Source organism: Amphiura filiformis, chromosome 5 (genome assembly GCF_039555335.1).
Source record: "Amphiura filiformis chromosome 5, Afil_fr2py, whole genome shotgun sequence".
In the NCBI taxonomy this organism is placed as follows: Eukaryota; Metazoa; Echinodermata; class Ophiuroidea; order Amphilepidida; family Amphiuridae; genus Amphiura; species Amphiura filiformis.
Genome location: NC_092632.1, coordinates 43235147 through 43259111, shown reverse-complemented (window position 1 = coordinate 43259111; position 23965 = coordinate 43235147). Strand labels below are relative to the sequence as shown.

General features: G+C 39.9%; 2 protein-coding genes across 5 annotated transcripts in view; both read right to left on the bottom strand.

The window, feature by feature from the left end:
• Positions 1–57: 57 nt before the first annotated feature.
• Positions 58–23965, bottom strand: part of LOC140153176 (putative glutathione-specific gamma-glutamylcyclotransferase 2) — a 27960-nt gene continuing 4052 nt past the window's right edge. For 2 of the 3 annotated variants that reach the window (XM_072175848.1, XM_072175847.1), the window contains exons 2-4: positions 1936–2079; positions 1121–1156; positions 58–553 (exon numbers count right to left, since the gene is read on the bottom strand). In XM_072175848.1, the coding sequence (XP_072031949.1) occupies positions 179–553; positions 1121–1156; positions 1936–2073 (549 nt within the window). In that variant the 5' untranslated portion in view covers positions 2074–2079 and the 3' untranslated portion in view covers positions 58–178. Of the gene's footprint in view, positions 554–1120; positions 1157–1935; positions 2080–13488; positions 13642–23965 lie in introns of those variants that run through there. The other variant, XM_072175846.1, reaches the window with a different exon arrangement.
• On the bottom strand, positions 4619–6134 carry LOC140153173 (uncharacterized). Of its 2 annotated transcripts, none has more exons than XM_072175840.1 (2): positions 4813–6134; positions 4619–4782 (listed from the first exon to the last, which is right to left on the bottom strand). In XM_072175840.1, exons 1-2 carry the CDS (start codon positions 5369–5371, stop codon positions 4634–4636), a joined length of 708 nt encoding a protein of 235 aa, XP_072031941.1. In that variant the 5' UTR covers positions 5372–6134; the 3' UTR covers positions 4619–4633. The 2 variants fall into 2 exon arrangements, with proteins under 2 accessions (XP_072031941.1, XP_072031942.1); XM_072175841.1 differs by having other exon boundaries at positions 4619–4812; positions 4843–6134.

Here is a 23965-nt window from a genome sequence, read left to right as displayed (position 1 = left end):
TCGTGGATATCTACTGAAAAATGTCATAAAAAGAGGATGCTAGGATCACGAAATCCTCCTTTAATATGATTGGACAAAATGTGTAATATAGACCAAATTTAACATTTATGGCATCATAAACACAAAGTTAACTTAAAGTTTTCTTTGCGATGTGGTTGCTAGCAAGTTTTAAATTAAATCACTGCATTAACGTTTTCACCATAGCCTCAATTTCAAATAGGTGTATATCTTTTGCTTGTGGTGCACAAGTTCTCATAAAGTCACTCAAATATGTTAAGTACTCTAGGTTCGTTCCAACAGGCCCAGATGATTTCACAATCTGTCGGGCAATATCCTCAATAGATGCTGGACCCAAATAATTTGATCCACCTGGTGTCGAGAAATAGACAAGTACTTTGAAAGGTTCCTTTTTGTGATTGTTGAGATGGTCCCAATCAGGATAGAATTCTACGGTATCTGCTATGTATCCACCCGTTTCTCTGGTATCCAGATATTTTCTGACTTGCTCTTTGTGTTCAGAAGCCACTTCATAAGCAACACCCCATACGCATTCCTGAAATCGAAGATAGGCAGAAGTTTATTACTCTCTTATTGTAAAAGAGAACGACCACTGGTCAAAGTGATTTTTCAATAAAAAGATCTCCAATTCCATGTTGAAAAGCTATGAAATTTCACTCTTTTCATAGCAGGCATTGTCCCAAAGTGTGTACTTTTAGAGAATGCAACTGTTAAAGGGACATTTTGTGGTCCACAGCCTCATCCCCCCCCCCACTTTTTATAACAAAAAGTTGACATTTTTTATACCACCGGAACACTCTGGTTACATAATGTTTATGTCCAAAAAAATGGAGCAGTATAATACATAATCATACATAACTCACAGACGTAAAACCTGAATCAACTTAAATTTTGGGAATAAGATTTTTTGTGGATATTAATTACTGAAAAATTTTCCAGTGATTTTCATGCCTATAAAACTTGTATCACATGGGAAATACTCTTGTTGAAATTGAAAGGTGACGCAACTTGTCATATTTCTTTTAAGCTCTATAGTTCTAAATTTATCACTGACATAGTCAAACCTTTTCTTGTAAATGAAATATATACGGTATATACCAACCTTTGTATCTTTCACAAGTGTAACAACTCTCCCAGGCTGTTGGTAAAATCAATATCATAGAAATATTACTTAAATATTTATATAATTAAAGTAATTATCAATAACGAAACTTAACGTACGGTACCTCGTAAACCATACAATTTAGACAATATAAATATGAAGATATTATAGAGATGTTTGTAATAATCAAAAATTTTGATGTCGGAGGTTCCGGTTTCTACAACCCCCTTCCCCCACCACCACCAAAGTATTTATGAATACTCCCTCACCTTTTGATTTTCATCATCACAGTTCCGGTCACAGTTTAAGTTATTTTATAACTCCATGGGTAAAAAGTATTCCATCAAAGGACAAGTGCGGAATTTTGAGAACACATCAAAAAGTCATCAAAAATAAAATCACCGATATAAGGGGGTTTTCAACAAAAGCAGTTTTTGGCGGGATGCTCATCCTACCCAAGCATCCCTCCAAAAACTGCTTTTGTTGCAAACCCCCATATCAGTACTTTTTGGATGTTTTTGCAAAATTGCTCAAGTGGATGTAAGGGGTTGTGCAACAAAGCTCTTCAATCAGGCCTAAAGAAACTTTTTGATTGGCGTAACCCAACTGACCCTAAAATAGACTTTTTTTTTTTTTTTTAAAATTAAAAAAAAGAAAAAAAAAGTTCCAAAGCCTTTATCATACACGATTTACAGCTTAAAATGTGTGTAATTTTTTTTAAATTGCCGCCCGACCTACCCTAATTTTTTTTTATGTTACGCCAATCAAACAATTGAGTTTGGTTTAGGCCTTATAAAAGTGTGAGGTTAACTTACATTTCCCGGCACCCCTCTGAATCGTGTACTTCCCTGCCAAAAACGTCTCTTGTAGCCCTTAATATATCCTACCACCTTCTGTTTAAATGGAAAGTCAGGTCGCCATATCAGAGATCCATAACCAAACACCCACATCATGCTTTCCTAGAGGAAAGAAATAAAACCAACAACACCTAAAAACATTGGGAAACAAATGTATGCTATTATCTTCAATACAAAAGGTCATAATTTTCATATAATGGACGGCTTTTCATCGCAGCTACATGCACTCCGCTGACGTAGTGCACGTTTTATCCATTGGTTACTTGTTTAAGCCTAGGCTCATGCACCTATTCCGAATTACGACGCGATGTGCCATAGGCTTTGTGTTGCGACCATTTTGATCAGTGGTTCGTAACAAAGAAAGCGTGAGCCAGTTGACATACCAACGGTCATATTCTAACGTGCACTATGGGCTACGCCAGCGAATTAGATTTATGATAGAGTAGGCCTAAACTTTAGGACTTTTTAAAATGTCAAAAATAATTTTTTAATAATAAATTGTCATAAATTTTGAATTATGTCGAGGCTTTCAAAAATCAAAATTCTTTGATATCAGGATTATATATACTCCCATTTTTACCTCGTATTCAAAATGCAATTTGGTGTATTTGATGTGCTCTCAGGTCCCACTACTGTGAATACGTCGCACACCGTCATCATCCCTATATCTTCGTGTTAAAAATTGCCGTGATAATACGATGAATCCTCACGTTTTTCAACAGCTACGCATGGTGATTTTGTTCGAGATAGGCCGTGCGACTCAGGCTAAGCATACAATTTGAGATTTGGAGAGCCTGCCACACTGTTTCTATTCTATGTTTTACGATTTTCGCATGATCAGTATATGGCTGGCCGTAACCGCCGCAACGTGGAGCTGCTACGCGTAGCTTACTTTTCGCTTCGCGGAGCTAAATTGACCAATCATGTTAGATCTTTTCATTACGCGGAGCCAGTGGATGCATCCTCGTTCCAGAGAGAGAAAACTCTTGCCAAAATTAATGTTTACTATGGGGATTTTAAATGAATCAATTGTAAATAAACCACGACCAGTTGTACAGGATCAATACCATTGTTTGATTAGTGTATAGTCAATGTTACCTTGCATGCATGTGTCATGTGTGTGGCGTGTTTGTTTGGTTGTTTGTCTACTGTGTCAGGCCAGGATCACTGACACCCACGGTACTGATACTGTCATACTATCACGGTGATCATATTGTTGAATGTTGTTGATTTTAAAATAATCATGATGCAGTCATGTCTACAGTAGAATTCACCACGACCTTTGAAGGACTTAAACCCCATTAAAAGCTATTAAACCAATATAACATTCAATGAAAACAGCTCAACTATGTTACATCAGATCTTCTCTGGTTAAATACACACTGCACTTGTGTCTGTTTTACCTGTGCAATGAGCAATGAGCTGGTATTAGAGTTTCAGTTGGGTGAACGATTATAAAGCGAACGCAAGGTAACAATACTGTGGGCTTTTGTTTACAGAATGAGACAATAGTCTGCTTATTGTTAACCAGCGTTCTTGAAAATGAGAAGCTTAATGACTTAACACGGTTTAGAAATAATTTCTTCATATTTTTTGGTGTTATCTGTCGTTTACATATCCTTCTAAAACACTAAAGTACCAATATTTCCAAACACCTAAATTAGCTAAAAATTTAGGACATGTTATACAAAACTATATTTTCTAGAATTTCAGAGAATACTTTAAATATTGGCCGGTTATTTTTTTTACACAGTGACGTCAACTAGGCAATGACCTATACTTCTAACATACACTATTTGTAGAGGTCACGCGTCAATGGTGAGCGCACTGAGTATTGTGTATATGAAAACGGACAGTAACTACAGTATGTATGGCCTACTACTAGTATATAAAGTAAATCCGAACTGGTTTGCAGTTTCCTGAAGGTCGAATTCCGCAGGGATACCGCGCAAGTTATACAAATTAGCTCCCGGCGATACACTGCAGATCGCAGAACTGTGTGTAACACAACATACTCGATATTTGGTCAAATGTGATCGGCACGTTTATTTATCTAGTCATGGGCGATATCCATAATGGTGCTATGAATAATATTGTTCGTCACAATATTATACAACATCCCCCTTTCTTTGAAAAAGGATGTATTTATATTCTAAATACATTCGAAAGTGAAATTTCTTTCAAGTGTGAGATGAACTGTTTTGATCTTTCTTTAATAGATCAATTTATGCATGAAAGTTCTTTCCTTTTCTTATTGATAAAGTCACTGTCTTTGGTTACTTGTGATCACTTTTAAGTTGCAAACTTAAACTGAAAACTTTCCTTTTCTAAATGTTAAAGGAAGTGAACTGATATTTCACATCTTAAAGAATCATTGTTCTTTCATGTGATAACTATGAAATTAAATCATTGTCTTTCTTTCATGTAATAACTATGAAATTAAATCATTGTTTTTCTTTCAGTGTCCTTAGATCATAGTCTCTAGTGTGCTTTGACTGTCATTTTTGTTTTGTTTTTTCAACTTTTGAACTATTGAAAGATCAACTTTTCTGAACAAACTTCTAAAACTACTTAAACTTCAAAACTTTCTTTCAAAATGTCCAGAAAGATTTCTTTTGTCTTTCTTTTGGTTTGTGCCAAAATTTGGTAATGTTTTTTAGACATAATCTTTCAAATAACTCGGACACTTGATTTTTCTTCCAGATTTGGTAGATAGTTCTTGTCTCTGTACTGGTCTTGTTTCTTGATCTGGACTTGGTTTTTGGTGTTGGTTGGCTTCCTTTGGTGCTGGCTCTTGTTGGTTGCCTTTCTTTGGTGCTGGCTCTTGTTGGTTGCCTCTCTTTGGTGATGGCTCTTGTTGGTTGCCTCTGGTAGTCTTTGGTTGTGGCTCTTGTTGGCTGGTTTTCTTTGGTGATGGCTGTTGTTGGTTGTTTCTGGTAGTCTTTCCTTTCTTTGGTGAAGACTCTGGTTTCTTAGAGTTCTTGGTCTTGTCTTGATTGTTCTGGTTTTGCTTTTTCAAAGTCTCTTTCTGCTGTGTTTCTTGATTTCTTGCTGGAGTCTGATGGGGCAATGAGACAACTGGTGGTGGTGTCTCTTGAGTTTTCTTTAAGTGCACTCTGTTACGACGGTACACTGCTGTTGGAGTTTCGACGACATAAGATCTTTCGTCAAGGCGTCTTGAAACAATCGCCTTTTGCCAGTTCTTTTGCCCTTGTACGAGGGGCTTCATACGAACTACATCACCCTCTTGCAAAGGTTCCAAGTCTTTAGCTGACTTGTTATAGTTCTGGGCTTGTTTCTGGATGCGTTGCTTCATGTTTTTGCTCTCATCAATGACTCTGGGTTGCAAAAGTTTATCAGACATAGGAAGTAATGTTCTTGTCCTACGGTTCATGAGTCTTTGTGCTGGTGTGGTGTCAAAACCTTGTGTTGGCGTATTTCTGTGGTCTAAAACGCCATCTGGTAGTCGGTGTTGGCTTTCTTACATTTTGTAAGGATGCGTTTAGCAGTCTTGACTGCGCTTTCTGCCTTGCCGTTTGATTGGCTGTGACCAGGACTGCTACAAACGTGTTCAAAGTCCCATTCGGTAGCGAATCGACTGAAGGTTTCCGCGATAAATTGCGGCCCGTTATCTGATACGACCTGCGTCGGTGAACCGTACCTCGCGAAATGGCTCTTCAGCTTTGCTACTACTGTCTTGCTTGATGTGTCGTCAAGTTTGTCGACTTCCCAAAAGTTACTGTAATAGTCGACTGTGACTAGGAATTCTTGACTGTCCCAAGTAAATAGGTCTACACCGACCTTTTCCCAGGGTCTCGCGGGGAGGTCATGACTTTGTAGTGTTTCTTTTTGTTGACTAGTCTCAAATGTTCTACAGACATCACATGTGGCTATGTATTGTCTTATGTCTGATGCCATGTGAGGCCAGAATAGGCACTCTCTTGCTCGTCTCAGACATCCATCAGTGCCCAAATGGGAGGAGTGAACTTTGAGCATCATTTCTTTCCGAAGTTTCTGTGGTACTACTACGCGCGATCCTTTGAATATGAGACCGTCCTGTACCGCTAGTTCATCACGGAAACTATGGTACGGAGTGAGTTGCTCAGGTAATTCATCTCGCTTTTCCGTCCACCCATTTATGATGGTTTTCTTTAACATCTGTAATGTCAGGCTCATCTTGTGATGTCTCTGTCTTTAATTGTTCAAGTCTTTCGTCTCTGATTGGCAGGAAAGTTACCATATTGACTTCTGCATATGGTTCTGCCTTTTCAGGTGTATGTGGTAAATAGGCACGTGACAAGGCATCTGCAATGACCATTGTCTTGCCAGGACTGTATTTGATATCATAGTTATACTTCTGGATCCGCAGAAGCATTCCTTGTAGACGTTTGGGTGCTTTACACAGTGGTTTCTTGACAATCATTTCCAGCGGTTTGTGATCGCTGATAACTTGTGTAAACCGTCCGAAAGTGTATTGATGGAATCTGTCGAATGCATCCACTACCGCGAGCATCTCTCTTTCAATGGATGCGTACCGTGTTTCGGTATCTGTGAGTGCGCGGCTGTGATATGCGATTGGGCGTCCATTTTGGATTAGGGCAGCACCCAGTCCTTTACCACTTGCATCACACTGGATGACTAAGTCATCTTCTGGGTTGTAGTATGCTAACAATGGTGCTTCAGAAATCATTGCTTTGACTTTGTCTAATGCATTCTGTTGCACATAAGTCCAATGCCATTCTACTTCTTGCTTGACTAGCTGTCTGATTGGCTCTAGGACATCTGATAGACTGGGGAGAAATCTACTTAGGTAGTTGACGAACCCAACAAGTCGCTGTACACCATTCACATCTGTTGGTGCAGGCATGTCTAAGATCGCCGAGATCTTCTCTGGGTCTGCTTTCAGACCTTGATTTGTTATCAGATGACCTAAGAATGGGATTTCCGTAGCCCTGAAGATTGACTTGTCTTTGTTAAGTTTAATGTTCTGATCTGTGCAACGCTTTAGCAGTTGCTCGAGGTTGGCATCATGATCCTTTAATGCCGCCTCTTCATCCTGACCTTTGCCATACACTACGAGGTCATCCGCTACACAGATAACTCCAGTCAGTCCCTCTAATGCAACATGTATACGATGTTGGAAAATCTCAGAGGATGCTGAAGTACCAAATGGTAAGCGGCGCCATCTATAGCGTCCAAATGGGCTATTAAAAGTAGTCAGGATGCTAGACTCATAGTCTAGTTCAATTTGCCAAAAGGCTGAGCTAAGGTCAAGTTTGAGAACACTTTTGCCTGTGCTAACTCTGGGAGCACATCATCAATTACTGGCAATTGATATTGAGGGCGCTTTAGTGCCTTGTTCAAAGGTCTAGGGTCAATGCAGATTCTAAGGGACCCATTTTTCTTTTCTGCTACGACCATCTGGCTCACCCACTTTGTCGGTTCTACCACTGGGGCAATTATGCCTTTATTTTCTAACTGTTTTAGTTCTTCTTTTACTTTAGGCTTAATCGCATGTGGCAATCTTCTTGGCGGAAGTATGACGGGCTCCATATTTGGATCAGTAGTCAGGTGTACTTCTCCTGGGAGTTTTCCCAGGTCTCCGTCAAACACTTGCTCATACTGCTCTTCTGGCAGTTTTGTTTCTTTAGGCCTATGTACTTGTAGTACTGTGTTTGGAGAGGTGATATTGTCTGTGTTGACAGTAATTAAACCCATGCGTTGACTAGCTACACTCCCTAAGAGTGGTGTAAGGTTGTCCTTAGATACAGTGAATGGCACCGAGTATTTCTTCCCATTTGCCGGGTTCCGTAAATCTAACCTGCAAGTGCCAACTGCAGTGTATATGGCGTTATTCCACATACGCAAGGTATTGCTTTTATAGTCTATGAGTTCTTTGTTTTCTATCATTTTCTCAGGTATGGTGTTTATCTTTGCACCACAATCTACTTGGAATACCACTTTGGTATCACTATGTTTGATCACCATCTCTGCATATATGTCATCTTTTTCTTTAGTAGGCCTAGCACTGTTGATATCAGTATTGTTTACATCCTGTACATTTATCATGTTTATGTAGTCTGTACTGTCTGATGTATCACTATCACTGTAATACTGTTCTACTCTTTTTATTCCTGTTGCCCTAGTCCTACACACCTCAGCAAAATGGCCTGTTTTGGAACATCTTGTGCACTGTTTGCCAAATGCTGGGCAGGCAAATTTGTCTCTTACATGTCTTTTACCACAGTATCTGCAATCTATTTGTTGCTTAGGCCTAGTATCTGTACTCTTAGGCCTATCTGATTTTCTACTTTGTTGACCGTATTTTTTCTTAGGCCTATTGGTAGACTTGTGTCTACCTGCAACTCCATGGACGGTTGCTGACGTTTCTGACGCTTTTATTTCTCTAGCATGCTTTTGGGTTTTCTCTGCAGTGCGACAAATATCAATGCAGCGCTTAAGATCAAGTGTATGCTCTTCTAACAATTTCTTACGTGTATCCTGGCTTGCAATACCTTTGAGGATTTGGTCACGTATGAGAGACTCATTTAAACACTCACAAAAATTGCATGTTTTTGCTAATGTGCGCACTGAAGCCAAAAAATCTTCAAATTTTTCACCTTGTTTTTGTTGCCTGCTGTTGAAAATATATCTCTCGTATGTTTCATTTTTCTCGCCAATTGCATGTGCGTTGAATTTATTTATAATTTCCTCTAGGTTTACACTTTGTTGTTCACTTGTAAAGTCAAAGCTATTATATATTTCTAGGGCTTTGACGCCTATGGCGTGTAGGAATACTGCCGTCTGGTATTCGGGTGGTTGTTCATTGATTTTGGCTACGATAACATAGTTTTTCCACATCTGCCTCCACGTTTTCCATTGATCCATGGCTTTGAGTTCGGGAGGTGGTTTGATACCTGGGGGTACCCGTATTTGCGGTGCCTGGTTCCCTCATATAGGGTATAATCTTCTTCCACGGTAAACCAAACAGCTTCCGTGGTAAACCTTATAGCGCCATCACTTGATGAAAGTACGTTATTACTGGGCGTGAGTTAAAAGCTATCTGGGCTAGAACTATTGCGACTGTAGGGGTGTGCTTGCCAGTAAAAAAAATACTCGTGGCGGTTAGGTCTAATAGGCCTACGGTCTAGTTTAGGGCAACGGGGTGGAAAGGAGGGTAGGCCTAGGCTACTACGGGGATGTGCGACTGATTCGGGGTGCAGTTTGGTTTATTGATGGCCCTCAATTCCATGAAAATTTGGTTTAAAAAATTTTGTTTTTATTTATTTTTTTTTAAATTAATTTGTTTCCCAAATTTTTATCGGAAAGTACGTGTGCCAATTTCTTTATTGTTAACATGGCGTGCGATAATAAATAGGCCTATTAATATAATTTTTAAATGCTATTTTATTATTTTGTTTTTAATTGAAAATCTAAAATAGGCCTAGTATAAAATCGTATATGATGCCTTAAATCAAAGTTTAAAACGTTCTTCCAATATTAATAACTATTATTAAATAATTCCTAACATCTCGGACAACACGCCCTCCCCACACACACACCCTCGTGGCGAAAGTCTACCTTGCACATCGTGTACACGTGCGTGCACCATCCAGCATTGTCGCGCTAAAATACACTACCGTACCCTATTACGAGCAATGGAATAGCCCGTCAATCATGCACAGTGGTTGCTCCTGGAAGGAAGATTATACCCGATGTGATGCGGTTGCTCATGGAAGACAAGAAGGATTATACCCCTTTTCGGTTCCCTTGGCCGGCATGCGACTCTGCTCCGGCTCCGGCATGGCCGTCAGTATTATCGTTCGGTGTGGGCATATCAGATAACTATACCGCGTTTTTACCGTTTTGAAACCTTCTATGCGATTGCTACTTACTACTGTATCTTTGATTTTGACTGTAGCTGGCTTTAAAACGGCAGGAAAGCTTGAAATACCGCTGCCACCATGTAACACAACATACTCGATATTTGGTCAAATGTGATCGGCACGTTTATTTATCTAGTCATGGGCGATATCCATAATGGTGCTATGAATAATATTGTTCGTCACAATATTATACAACACTGTGTGCATAGTTTACCACCACTCTGCCTAGCTATATAGTTATGTACAATACTGTATGAGTTTCTTTAATATGAGTGCATGTCCATCTTAATAATAAGTCAGTTCGTACTTTTCATAAACTACTTTTTGAATCATAACTTTCGTGACCGAGGATATCTTGCAACTACGTGACGCTCGTCTGGCAAATTCTTAATGAATAAATTCGCTTCACGTAATGAGTAAGTCGTACTTAATTGGTCAGTAATGAAAAACTCTAACATGATCATGATTGGTCAATTTGGCTCCACGGAGCAAAAAGTCAGCTACTCGTAGCAGCTCCACGTTGTGGCGGTTGCGGCCTACCATATCAGTATCCCATATGATATTTCTATTGCAAGAAAATTTTATTTGTTGTCAGGTTTTATCTTAAATACACTAACTGGAAATTAAATACACTAATTAGTGAGGACCAGTATTTTGCTGTGGATATGTTTAACTGCAATTTGCGGGTAAAAATTTGAAATCCTGGGTAAAATTGTGATCATATTCAACTCTTTGAGAAAATAATAATATAAAGGAATGCATGTAGAATCCAGCTGCAATACAATGTACATTATTGACACACTATCACTCTCTTTATCTACGGCAATAATAGAATATCGATTTCAATCGAATTGAACACATTGCTCAGTTTTGAGTTTGTAATTGACTACTAAGCGACCTAAGCGATCGATTGCTAGCCAATCAGATAAAACTCCTTTTCTTGCGTTCGGTGAAATACCACTCGCCCGTCGCTCACCAACGGAGTATTAAATTTATATTTATCGTATAGGACGTCGACACTGTGCGTCGCTACTGTTCGAGCCCTTAACTATTCTCTCGCCAGCTTTTTCCAATTAAGTGGGTCTATTTCATGTTTCAGTGTTTCTAATATTCCCTAAATATATGGATTTTTGTTAACCCACTATTCCAATATTTAATAGCCTATTGAGTTATATATATAGCTCAATTGGTAGAGTAGGGGAGAGCGGGGAGTGTTCGCCCTAGGGGCAGGTTCACCGTTCGCCCACCCCTTGTTTCTCAGCGCTACGGCTATCGGGGGATTTGGTAATGGCAAAATTAGGTGACATAGGTCATTATAAACTTCTCGTATTAGCTACGCGACATATAGGGACGTGTTCATCGAACTGCAGCCAAAACAAAAAAAATTACACCAAAACGTAATTTTTTCTTGCATTAATAATGTTGTATTATCATTGATACATAAATACAGATGGTTTTAATGGAAATCTGTATTTGGAACATATGGGATTTGTTAAAGATTTAATGCAGTTACAAACTCCTTATTCGATTTATATTTTGCATACCCTGAAGAAAAAACAAAAATGTGCACAAGGGGCACGTTCGCCCTTTTGAGGATGGGGCATGTTCGCCCTCTATCTTCCTCGGGCGGACTTACCCCAAACTGCAGGGCGGACCTGCCCCATCAGCGTATTATGCAAAATATTGATAATAATACCATTATACAAGGTAAAACTACTGAAAATCATGTTTTTTAAAGTTAATGTGGTATCAGTATTACTCATACCACCGTTTATGTCCTAATCCATAATCCCCCTGAAGTTGTAAACATGATACGTTTAAGCTCACTTTGGACCCCTACAATTTACCCTGACTCGACCCCTGCAACAAATTTAGTGATTCCCCAGAAGAGAATGAATGCCCTGTATACGCTTGCTAAATGTTTGCATTGAATATGTTATTGTTACGCAATGTTTAAACCTTTTTTTGTGATTAGGGTGAACTTACCCCACCATATGGGCGAACCTGCCCCAATATGGGGCAAGTTCGCCACTTTGCAAAACGTTTTTGTTTGCTCTATCCTGTTGCTATTGCACGGCCTATAGTTCTGAGCTGTTCTGGGATTGTGGTCGTATATAGCTAAGACATAGGGCTTTCACATGGGCTAATCAGGTCATCCCTAACCTTAATATTGACATCGCTAGGCTGGTCAGAAAAAAATAGGGCGAACACTCCCCGCTCTCCCCTACGTACCACACAAACCAGTTTATGAGCGCACAGGTTCGAATCCCACATGGGCGCTATATTTGTTTTTAATCACGATATTTTAATTTTCCTTTAATTTCTTACTTCCATAGAATCGATTCCAGATTTTGGTTGATCTAAATGATATTTTACAAGTTTGTAGATTGACTTTTTAGGCATTTAAAGTGATCGCCGGTTTTTCTTAACAGGGCCAAGTAGAGTAGGCATACTTGTGATCTGAAATTCTTAATTTTTGTGCTATAAAGCGCGATGATACCCGAACTTTAATTTGAGTCTTCAAAATCCATATACTTTTCACCATTTAATAGCCAAAAACTGAAATTATATGATTTTTTTTCCAACTTCCCATGAAAAATCATGCTATGTTATGGCTTTATTTCCATTATTCGCAACGTGCTGAAGTGCCACTCTTTTGTTGTTAAGCCTAACCCTTCCCCTAACATCCCAAACCTCCCCTTTCCCTGAATGTTGGGGCCTGCAAGGCGCGCATGAGCAAATATTGTTCGGGGAATGGGGAGGACGGGCCGAGGGGGGGGGGGGGGCTCATTTACATGATCTTGGAAAGATGAGTGACCTGATCCACAGCCTCATGAGCCCATCCCCTCCACTTTTTTCTATCAAAGTGGAGATTTTGCCATCAGAAGAAAGCTCATATTTTTCTCATAATCCCAGTGAAATTTTAGGCCCAAAATATATTCCGTTTAGATGTTATGAATGAAAAAGTGATAGCATCATTCCCAAATGTGGTATACCACACATTCTATGTGTACCCCCGTGGTGGTGAATTATAGAGGGGGGGCAACGATTTTTTGGTAGGCCAAAAGTGGGGGGCAGTACTTTTTGGAAGGTCGAAAGGGGGGGTCAAGCGATTTTGGCAGGTCGAAAGGGGGGGGCAAGCGATTTTTGGCACAGATATTTTGGGCACCGTTTCTCATACGCCCTGAAAAGGTGTAGGGAAAACATTAGGAGCACGTTAAAATGTGCAAAATTTCCTGCTCGCTACGCTCGCATTATATGATAAGACAAGTTAAGGTTATAAACTAGGGTTCCCCATAATCTTAGTGTGTAAAGGGGGGGCAAAGATTTTTGGCACGTCGAAAGGGGGGGCAAAGGTTTTTGGCACATCGATAGGGGGGCAAAGATTTTTGGCACGTCGAAAGGGGGGGGCAAGCGATTTTGGTAGACCACAGTCTTTGAGAATTCACCACCCCGGTGGTACACATATTTATTGCACAGCCCCTAACTTCTAATATCAAAACCACTATTTACCTCAAAACTTGGGAATTGGAATATTTTGGTACAGGCCTTAATGTGAGGTATAACACAATACAAAAAAATCTGATCACCTACCTTTAGTTTGGCGAACAATATATAGACCTACCTCATTTATTTATCCTGAAGTTGCCAATTTCCTTCTTGTGTAGGCCTATATCATGCATGATCATATTATGTGTGTTGGTATAGCCACAGAGTACACACCCGTGAGAGGACACTCTATTCACGTGGTTTCTTTTCCAACGCAAAAAGATTACGAATTTTGATGGTTTGCAAGTAAAGAGTGTCCACACTATCGACTGATTACGTAACTGTTAAATATGAATAATTGAAAGTGTTTCAATGCAATCGCCTCGACCCATTAGTAAATATTATCTGTATTATCAAAGTACTTGGAATAACAATCCGGTGAGTTCAATGAACTACGCCCTAATACCGATGGAGTTTCAATGGCGTTCTTCTCTCCATACGAGAGCGGTGCAGATCCGTCGGAACACGCTTTTCAATACGGAATAAATGCTAACCTCATCGTGACATCATCCAAGCAGCAAAGTTCATTTCCCATTGAAAAAGCGTTATCCGACGGATCTGCAGTCGACCATGATACACAGATGAACAAATACAATAGAAATAGGTCAGCACATAATGACCTGTTTTAAAGGGCAGGTCTATTGCAAAAACAACATGATATCATTGGCAAGCTAATAATTATTATGAGTACAATGAAAATGACTCGTTGTTTAAAATTGATATTCCGCAAAAACCAACTTAAGCGGTGAGTTCCTTCGAACGAGTCAGATTTGGCCTAGAAAAACGGTGACGTCACCACATGAAATGAGATGTGCCCGCTTTGAGAAAATGGACAGAACGTATACTGTTGTTGTTCACAGAAAAAAACTGACATTAGCAACAATGAGTTGTACTATTATTTACCATAACAATGCTGCATAACAATATGCACACTATTGTTCTCATTTCGGAACAAAGCCCGCACATAATTGTTACTATGCGTTTGCTTTGTAATATATCATCCAACTGAAACGATAACATTGCAATATACAGAGAAATCAGATACATGTCTCATATCCCTGGTTTATATGCTAGTCTCAGATGAAATTCTAAGCTCAAATTATGTATTTATTTTTAGGCTTAATATTTCTCATGATATTGATATACCGGTACATATGAATTGTAATAGCACAATTTACTACTATAATATTAGTAATATGTTATGTTTAAAAACCATTAAATTTGTAATACTTAATTTGGAGTTTTTTTCTGTGAACAACAACAGTATACGTTCTGTCCATTGAGAGCGTTAATAGTCCCTTTCCTCAAAGCGGGCACATCTCATTTCATGACGTCACCTTTTTTCTAGGCCAAATCTGCCTCGTTCGAAGGAACTCACCGCTTAAGTAGGTTTTTGCGGAATATCAATTTTAAACGTCTTATTTTCTCAAAAAGGAGTCATTTTCATTGTCCTCATAATATTAGCTTGCCAATGATATGATGTTGGTTTTGCAATAGACCTACCCTTTAATGCTTTTAAAAGGTATTTCTAGTATAATGGCTCTCCATACACAAATGAACAAACACAATAGAGGGGTCATTTTGCCATGCTTCAGGAGAAGTGTCACCCGCCTGGTATAGCCATATCTTTTGCAAAGTCATTGAGCTATCATTTCTACGGAAGTATGTACTTTGACCTTTAAATAACAGTACTTCATGTGTCTTGCTTGTTTAGGGACGTATCATTAGATGTCAGGGGGGAGGCTGAGCATTTGTTTGAAGAAAACCTTGTTTACTATAATGATATATTCCATGATGATATTGAAGCAGTATAAATTGAGAAAAATAATGTTAATGGGCATAAGACCTCGACTTGGTATTAAAGTATTGTGATCCATAGACCCTGGAAGTGGTTGATCACACCAGTCACCAATCACCCAGTGGCGTGTGCGCAAATGTGGGGGCGGGGGGAAGGGGGCATTATTACTTAAAATTCGGGGGAAATGCACTAATTGGGGGAGATTCGGGGCTTACCTATTATGGCGAAAATATGCGAACAGTCGGGGAAAACCTGCGAACGCAACTGCAATCACCATGCAGAACTGCTGCTCCCAATGAATGTGGAATGTATTATAGATGAATTAAGAAATCTGCAAAACTATCCTTTCAAGATGACTTTGATGTTATTTTAATTTTCGAGTCAGTATGAATTATTTCATCAATTACATGGCTATGAACTCCAGCACTATGAAGGGTGTGTACCAGCCCCAGATTTTTTATCCGTCATAAAAAACGACCTAAGCTAATCGTAGATTAGAATCTAAGAATCAGCCTCCCCCTGGTGTTGACGCGTCAAAACCTAAAATGGTTGCTGACAGTATTAATAGCCACTTTGTGTCGATAGGCAAGGATTTGACTCCTTTACAGTTTGACACTCTTCTATCCTTCAGACCCTGACCTCTATTGCCTACAATCAATGAATGGGATGTGTTTAACAAGTTACGTAAGATTGGTGCAAAGAAAGCCCGATCCCGATGGTATACACCGGCATCCATTATACGTGAATTCGCTTATGAGTTGAGCTCTCCCTTGGCCACCATCTTGAACTCCTCTTTTAAGTGCGGTATTGTGCCCCACCAGTGGAAGAAAGCTATAGTAGTCCCGATACCCAAAACTGCGCATCCAATCTGGGGTAAACTCCGGCCAGTCTCGCTCACGGATTATTTTGCGAAAACCGCCGAATCATTCATAACTGACTGGCTCATGCATGTAAGACATTGAGCCAATTCTTGACAGTAACAAGTTTGGTATTAACAGGAACGGTCGCTCTGCAACACATTATCTAGCAAAGTTACTTGATAACCTTCACACACATGCAGATAAGCCCAAGAATTTAAGCCGAATAATTGTGATCACTGACTTCAGTAAGGCTTATGATAGGGTGGACGTTGTCATTTCAAAAATGCTCCAAATGGGTGCAAGATCTGAACTGATTCCTTGGATTTGTGATATTCTGTCTTGTAGATCTCAATGTGTGAGGTACAAAAATGTCACATCTGACTTTAAGCAGTTAAACGGAGGTGTCCCACAGGGTACACTTGTGGGTCCTGCATCATTTCTTTGTCTGGTAAATAATGCAGTTAATGCACAGGACTCTCATGTTATGGCGCTGAAATATGTTGATGCCCGGATGTTGATGGCCTCACCATTGTAGAAAATTCACAAATAGGCAAAGAAAGTGTCATACAGGAGGACTTACACAGGTTTGTTACTTGGTCAGACAAAATGTCTCTTAATGCAAAAAAAATCTATGTCAATATTACTGTTTGTTTTTCACAATAACAAGAGAGTCTATTTCCTCTTACTATAGCCAACCAACAACTGGCTGAAGTTAATGTTGTCAAAATCTTAGGTATCCAGATCAGCTCTGATATCAAATGGGACACATATACATAAGAGATGATTAAAACGAGCATCTAGCAGGTTATGCTCACTACGCTTAAACGGTTCAACCTTCCCGTTAGAGACATGATATCCGTTTATGTAGGATACGTTAGGCCACTGTTGGAGTATGTAGTGCCAATATGGCACGGTGGTATCACAAGGGAGGAATCTCTTGCAATTGAACGCATCCAAAAACTAGCGTGTAGAATTATTTTAGGTCTGACCAGACAGTCTTCTTATGAGGAGGCGCTCCAAACTTGCGCACTTGAGAGACTCACACAAAGAAGAGAAAAAATTTGCCTTGAATTTGCTCAAAAACTCGTGGAATCCGATTCTTTTCGTGAATGGCTCCCTGAAGAAAGGGTGAAAATGCATGGCCGTGAGATGGACACAAACTTACTCTTCCTAGGTGGCGCACAAATAGATACCGTGACAGCCCAATTCCTAAAATGGTCAACCTGTTAAATAATGTTTAATAATATGCTATTTTATATGTCATTTGAACAATTGATGTAATTTTAACTTACGCTCAACCGTATTAGATTGTATTGCCAGCTCATTGGTCATATGTTTTTGTCCGGGGACTAGTCCATGTCTGAGCAGACTACATGTCTGACTCCAAAACTACATATTCTTCGAAGCTTATGTTTTATATTCGAACATACGACGTATTCTGGAATGTGGACCTTGTAGTCATTTAATTTTGACACCCAAAATGGAAGAAATCCATTTTGTTGGGAAACTGCCTGTGTTTTATTACATTATTGTTATCCCAATTAATCACAACAATAATTGTGCAGCATTTTTCTTGCTGCGCATATACCAAATCCCCCTTTTGATGATATAAAGTGGAGAAGATGTTAAAGGGGTTGAGTGAGTTTTGAAAACAACAGGCGTGCTACAAATCGCACTCCTGGAAATGTTACAGACATGACAGCGGGCAGTCAGGTGTGCCTGCACTCGATAGGCGTGCGATGGCCTTAAAACAATCTCTGACGTTGTTGATTGGACAATTATCCTCTAATATGATTGGACAAAAAGTGTATTTTATATTTAACATTATGGCATCATAATACAAAGCTGTTCCGATTATGAGGAACAGGGGCTATTTTAACGTGCCTCCTGTCACGTTTGTGCAGAAAGAATTAAAATCCGTGCAGTGCGATTTAAAAATTCGTGCTTAAAATAAGTCTATGCCATTAAACAAACACAATAGGGACGGCTTAATATAGCGTCTTCCTTATGGCCCCTTGAAAACTTCTAATTTCCATATAGGGTCTGATGCATTTAGAAATATTTTGGGAACCATAGTATCGTCAGCCCCCTTAGTCTACTGTAGTAGACCAGTTTAATTTATCATTCCCTAAATTAATCTCTCTGACCTGACCATGGAAAACTCTGATTCAACAGCTCAGATATCCATGAGAAAACTGCTTTTTTCTCTGGGCAGGGCAGTCACTGGAGATGTGATGTGTTTCGTCATAGATTTTAAATGGTTTCATGCATGGAAACGTATGAATTGTATGCAGCGCAGTCTACAGCCCCCTTTGCTCACGAGAACAAAAATGGGAGCAAGAGAGGGAAAGGCGCTGGTGTACAAGAAAGCATCTTAGTGCTATTAAACAGAGGATAAAAACAATAAAATTACACCAACATAATGGATACAAATCATAAAGACTACGTTACACTGAAGCTTTAAAGGTGACTGGAATATTCACAAGTCACATAGCAATCGAAAGCATATAATAGAGGTTATTCGTGTTCTATAAGCTACGTATCCTATCAGCGACTGCTATATCTTCCGTCGTTTTATCTTTTCAGTTTCTGTTTCTGTATCCGTGTCTGTTTTCGTAAGTCATTGTTATTCTGAAGTGGTAGCCGCCCAGGTGTGACCAATCTTTTATTCTAGCCTTTTGTTAGTTACTAATAATTTGAAGCAAGTGAATTTCAGTTTTCGTTTTGGTAAGTTATGTTAATTTATGACATGAAACCTTCAGATGAGAGGGTTGGTGCTAATCTAGACAAAAGATGAGTCTAAAATTTACAGTCCTAAATTCGCGATAACCTCAATTGACTTGCGTTTGGTGTATATGGACTCTATAGGCGTGAGTGGCTCGTAAAAATAGTCGAGAATTGAAATATATACTAACCATGTTGCCAAGTTATAAGCAAAAGTCTTTCATATTGGCCATCAAACGAGCGTCTGAAATAGCCAAATACCTCCCAATGTGGCGCGTACAAGTGGCGATTTGGTAATCATGTTTTATATTCGCTGTCGTAGTGAACGTTAGTAACCATTGGTTACTGCTCCAAGCCTGAGCTCATACACCTGTTCCGAATTTTGATATGCCATACGCTTTGTGTTGTGATCATTTCGATCAGTGGTTCGTAACAAAGAAAGCGGGATCCAGTTGGCCTAGCAACGGTCATATTGTAACGTGCACTACGACAGCGAATTGAAATGCAATATAAACTAGTGGCAAATGGTGGTCATAGACCACAAACCTAGCTGGGGCATGTTGGTGTTGTGGAGGTATCTGACCCCTACAAAATGTTCCAAAAATGCTCCCCTGGTCATGGGGTTTGTTTTCACCGAGTTTGAGTCCCATACTCCTAACAGATGTCCAAAAAATTCGATTCTAAGATTTGACCCCAGATGACCTTTGACCTGATCTATGCATGATGTTCCATAATGTTCCCCTGGTCTTGAGGTTTGTTGTCACCATGTTTGAGCCCCGTACCTCTTACAGATATCCAGAAAATGAAATTCTACGATTTGACCCCAGATGACCTTTGACATGACCCTTGCACAGTGTTCCAAAATGTTCCCCAGGTCAGTAAGTTTGTTGTTGTGGAGTTTGAGCCCCATACCTCTAATAGATGTCCAGAAAATGCATTTAGAAAATTTGACCTCTACATGACCTTTGACCTGACCCCTGCAAAATGTTCCCCTGGTCATGAGATTTGTTGTCACTGAGTTTGAGCCCCATACCCCTTGCAGATATCCAGAAAATGAAGTTATTAAGATTTGACCCCAGATAACCTTTGACCTGACCCCTGCAAAGTGTTCCAACATGTTCCCCTGATCATTAAGTTTGTTGTCACCAAGTTTGAGCCCCGTACCCCTTACAGATGTCCAGGAAATGCGTTTCTAAAGTTGACCTCTGCATGACCTTTGACCTGACCCCCGCAAAATGTTCCCCTGGTCATGAGATTTATTGTATCGAGTTTGAGCCCCATACTCCTTACAGATGTCCAGATAATGCAATTTTAAGATTTTACCCCCTTAATGACCTTTGACCCCAATTCTGTGTGCAAGGTATGGGCACTGGGTAAAGCCGATGCACATGTGTAAGTGACGTCATTGTGCTATGTAATATGTGGCAGAAGAAGCATTTTGAAGATATTTGGTTATATACCGAAAATGCCCCTTTAATGACGTTTGATCCCAATTCTGTTTGCACCATATGGGCACTGGATATAGGCGATACATATGTGCAAGTTACGTAATTGTAGGGTGTAACATGTAGGAGGAGAAGCATTTTGAAGTTTGTTGCCAGAAGAAGAAGAAGAAGAAGAAGAACTAGTGGCAAATGGTGGTCATAGACCACAAACCTAGCTGGGGCATGTTGGTGTTGTGGAGGTATCTGACCCCTGCGAAATGTTTCCCTGGTCATGAGGTTTGTTGTCACCGAGTTTGAGTCCCGTATTCCTTACAGATGTCTAGAAAATGCAATTTTGAGATTTGACCCCAGATGACCTTTGACCTGACCCCTGCAAAATTTTCCAAATATGTTCCCCTGGTCATCAGGTTTGAGCCCCGTACCCCTTACAGATGTCCATAAAATACATTTATAAGATTTGACCTCTGCATGACCTTTGACCTGACCCCTGCAAAATGTTCCCCTGATCATGAGTTTTGTTGTCACAGAGTTTGGGCCCACACCCCTTAGAGATATCCAGAAAATAAAATTAGAAGATTTGACCCCAGATAACCTTTGACCTGACCCCTGCAAAAGTGTTCCAAAATGTCCCCCTGATCATTAAGTTTGTTGTCACCAAGTCTGAGCCCCATACCCCTTACAGATGTCCAGGAAATTCATTTCTAAAATTTGACCTCTGCATGACCTTTGACCTGACTCGTGCAAATGATTCCCCTGGTCATGAGATTTGTTGTCACCGAGTTTGAGCCCCATACCCCTTACAGATGTCCAGCTAATGCAATTGTAAGATTTTTCCCCTTTAATGACCTTTGACCCCAATTCTGTATGCAAGTTCTAGGTGTGGGGTATAGCCGATGCATATATGCAAATGACATCATTGTACTATATAATATGTGGCAGAAGAAGCATTTTGAAGGTATTTGGTTAAATACAGGAAATGCCCCTTAATGACCATTTACCCCAATTCTGTTTAGACCCTATGGGCACTGGATATAGCCAATACATATGTGCAAGTTACGTAATTGTAGGGTGTAACATGTAGGAGGAGAAGCATTTTGAAATTTATTGCCAGAAAGAAGAAGAAAGAACTAGTGGCAAATGGTGGTCATAGACCACAAACCTAGCTGGGGCATGTTGGTGATTTGGAGGTATCTGACCCCTGCAAAATGTTCCAAAAATGTTTCCCTGGTCATGAGGTTTGTTGTCACCGAGTTTGAGTCCCATACGACTTATACAGATGCCCAAAAAAATTAAATTCTATGATTTGACCCAGATGACCTTTGATCTGACCCCTGTACAGCATTCCAAAGTGTTCCCCTGGTCAGTAAGTTTGTTATCACAGAGTTTGAGCCCAGTACCCCTTACAGATGTCCAGAAAATGCATTTCTAAAATTTGACCTCTGCATGACCTTTGACCTGACCCCTTCAAACTGTTCCCATGTTCATGAGATTTGTTGTCACTGAGTTTGAGCCCCATACCCCATACAGATATCCAGAAAATGAAATTATATTATTTGACCCCAGTTAACCTTTGACATGACCCCTGCAAAGTGTTCCAAAATATTCCCCTGGTCATTAAGTTTGTTGTCACGGAGTTTGAGCACTGTACCCCTTACAGATGTCCAGAAAATGCATTTCTAAAATTTGACCTCTGCATGACCTTTGACCTGACCCATGTAAAATGTTCCCCTGGTCATGAGATTTGTTGTCACTGAGTGTGAGCCCCACACCCCTTTACAGATATCGAGATAAGGCAAAATAGATTTTACCCCCTTAATGACCTTTGACCCCAATTCTGTGTGCAAGGTATGGGCACTGGGTAAAGCCGATGCACATGTGTAAGTGATGTCATTGTGGTATGTAATATGTGGCAGAAGAAGCATTTTGAAGGTATTTGATTATATACCGGTAATGCCCCCTTAATGACCTTTGACCCAAATTCTGTTTGCACCCTATGGGCATTGGATATAGCCGATACATATGTGCAAGTTACGTAATTGTAGGGTGTAACATGTAGGAGGAGAAGCATTTTGAAATTAATTGCCAGAAAGAAAGAAAGAAAGAAAGAACTAGATCTGGCTACAGATCTGGACCTAGCCGGGGCCGGAAATGCCAGTCTTAAAGTTTGACCTTTAACCGCTAAACTTTGACCTTTAATCTTAAACTTAACATTTGACCCCTAGACCTTTGGGGTCATAATGTTTTTCATGTTTAGAATGTCGTAATAATCATTCCTGTATCACCACCTTAATCCCTCCTTCTTTCTCCCCCCCTCTCCTTCCCCCAACTCAACCCTCCGTTTCTCATGATCTCCCCTCCCTCTCTTAAATTTCAAATAATTACTCTGTTTTGTACCAATCGGCACCTTAATCTCTCCTCTCCCCTCCTCTCTCTTAAATTTCAAATCATTACTCTTTATTGTATTAAGGTTTATTAAAATAATGCGACTTTTGCTGGGTAACTTTAAAGACCCCAACCCCACCCCTCTACCTTACTCCTTTCTCTCATCCTCCCGCCAGCTGTCCCTCCCCTTACCTCCCAAGTTCCTCTATTATTTCCCCTACCCCACCCCTCCGTTTTTCATAATCTCCCCCTCTCAATACTCCAAATACTATTATTACTCTGTTTAGTACCAATCGCCATCTTAATCTCTTCTTCCCCAAATAATCTTTATTGTATTATTAAAATAAAAATGCGACTTTTGCTGAGTAACTTTAAAGACCCCATCTACCTTACTCCTTCTTTCTCTCACCATCCCGCCATTTATCTCCCCCTCCCAAGTTCCTTTATTACTTCCCCACCACCCCTCCGTTTCTCCCTCCCTCTCTTCAATTCCAAATAATTACTTTTTTTTGTAACAATCGCCACCTTAATCTCTGCTTCCCCTCTCTCTCTTAAATTCCAAATAATTACTCTTTATTGTATTGATAAGGTTTGTTAACATAAAAATGCGACTTTTCCTGGGTAATTTAAAGATCCTCTCTCACTCCCTTAGTCCTTCTTTCTCTCACCCTCCCTCCATTTGTCTCCCCCTCCCATGTTCCTCTATTACTTCCCCTACCCCACCCCTTCGTTTCTCATGATCCCTCCCTCCCTCTCTTAAATTCCAAATAAATACTGTGTTTTGTACTAATCGCCACCTTAATCTCTCCTTCCCCCTCTCTCCCTCTCTATAATTCCAAATAATTAGTCTTTATTGTATTTATAAGGTTTATTAGATTATGCGAATTTTCCCTGGGTAATTTAAAGATACCCTCTTTCTCCCTTACTCCTTCTTTCTCTCACCCTCCCGCCATTTGTCTCCCTCTCCCAAGTTCCTCTATTACTTCCCCCACCCCACCCCTCCGTTTCTCATGATCTCTCCTCCCTCTCTTAAATTCCAAATAATTACTGTTTTGTACTAATCGCCTTCTTAATCTCTCCTTCCCCTCTCCCTCTTATATTCCAAATAATTGCTCTTTATTGTATTCAGGTTTATTAAAATAAAATTGCGACTTTTGCTGGGTAACTTTAAAACCCCCCTCTCTACCTTACTCCTTTTTCTTACCCTCCCCCCATTTGTGTCTCCCCCTTACCTTCCAAGTTTATCTATTACTTCCCTCCACCACTCCCCTTTCCATCATTTCTCCCCTTCCCCCTCTCTTAAAGCCTTAATGTACGATCTTTTTCAATTTTTAGATTTTTCTT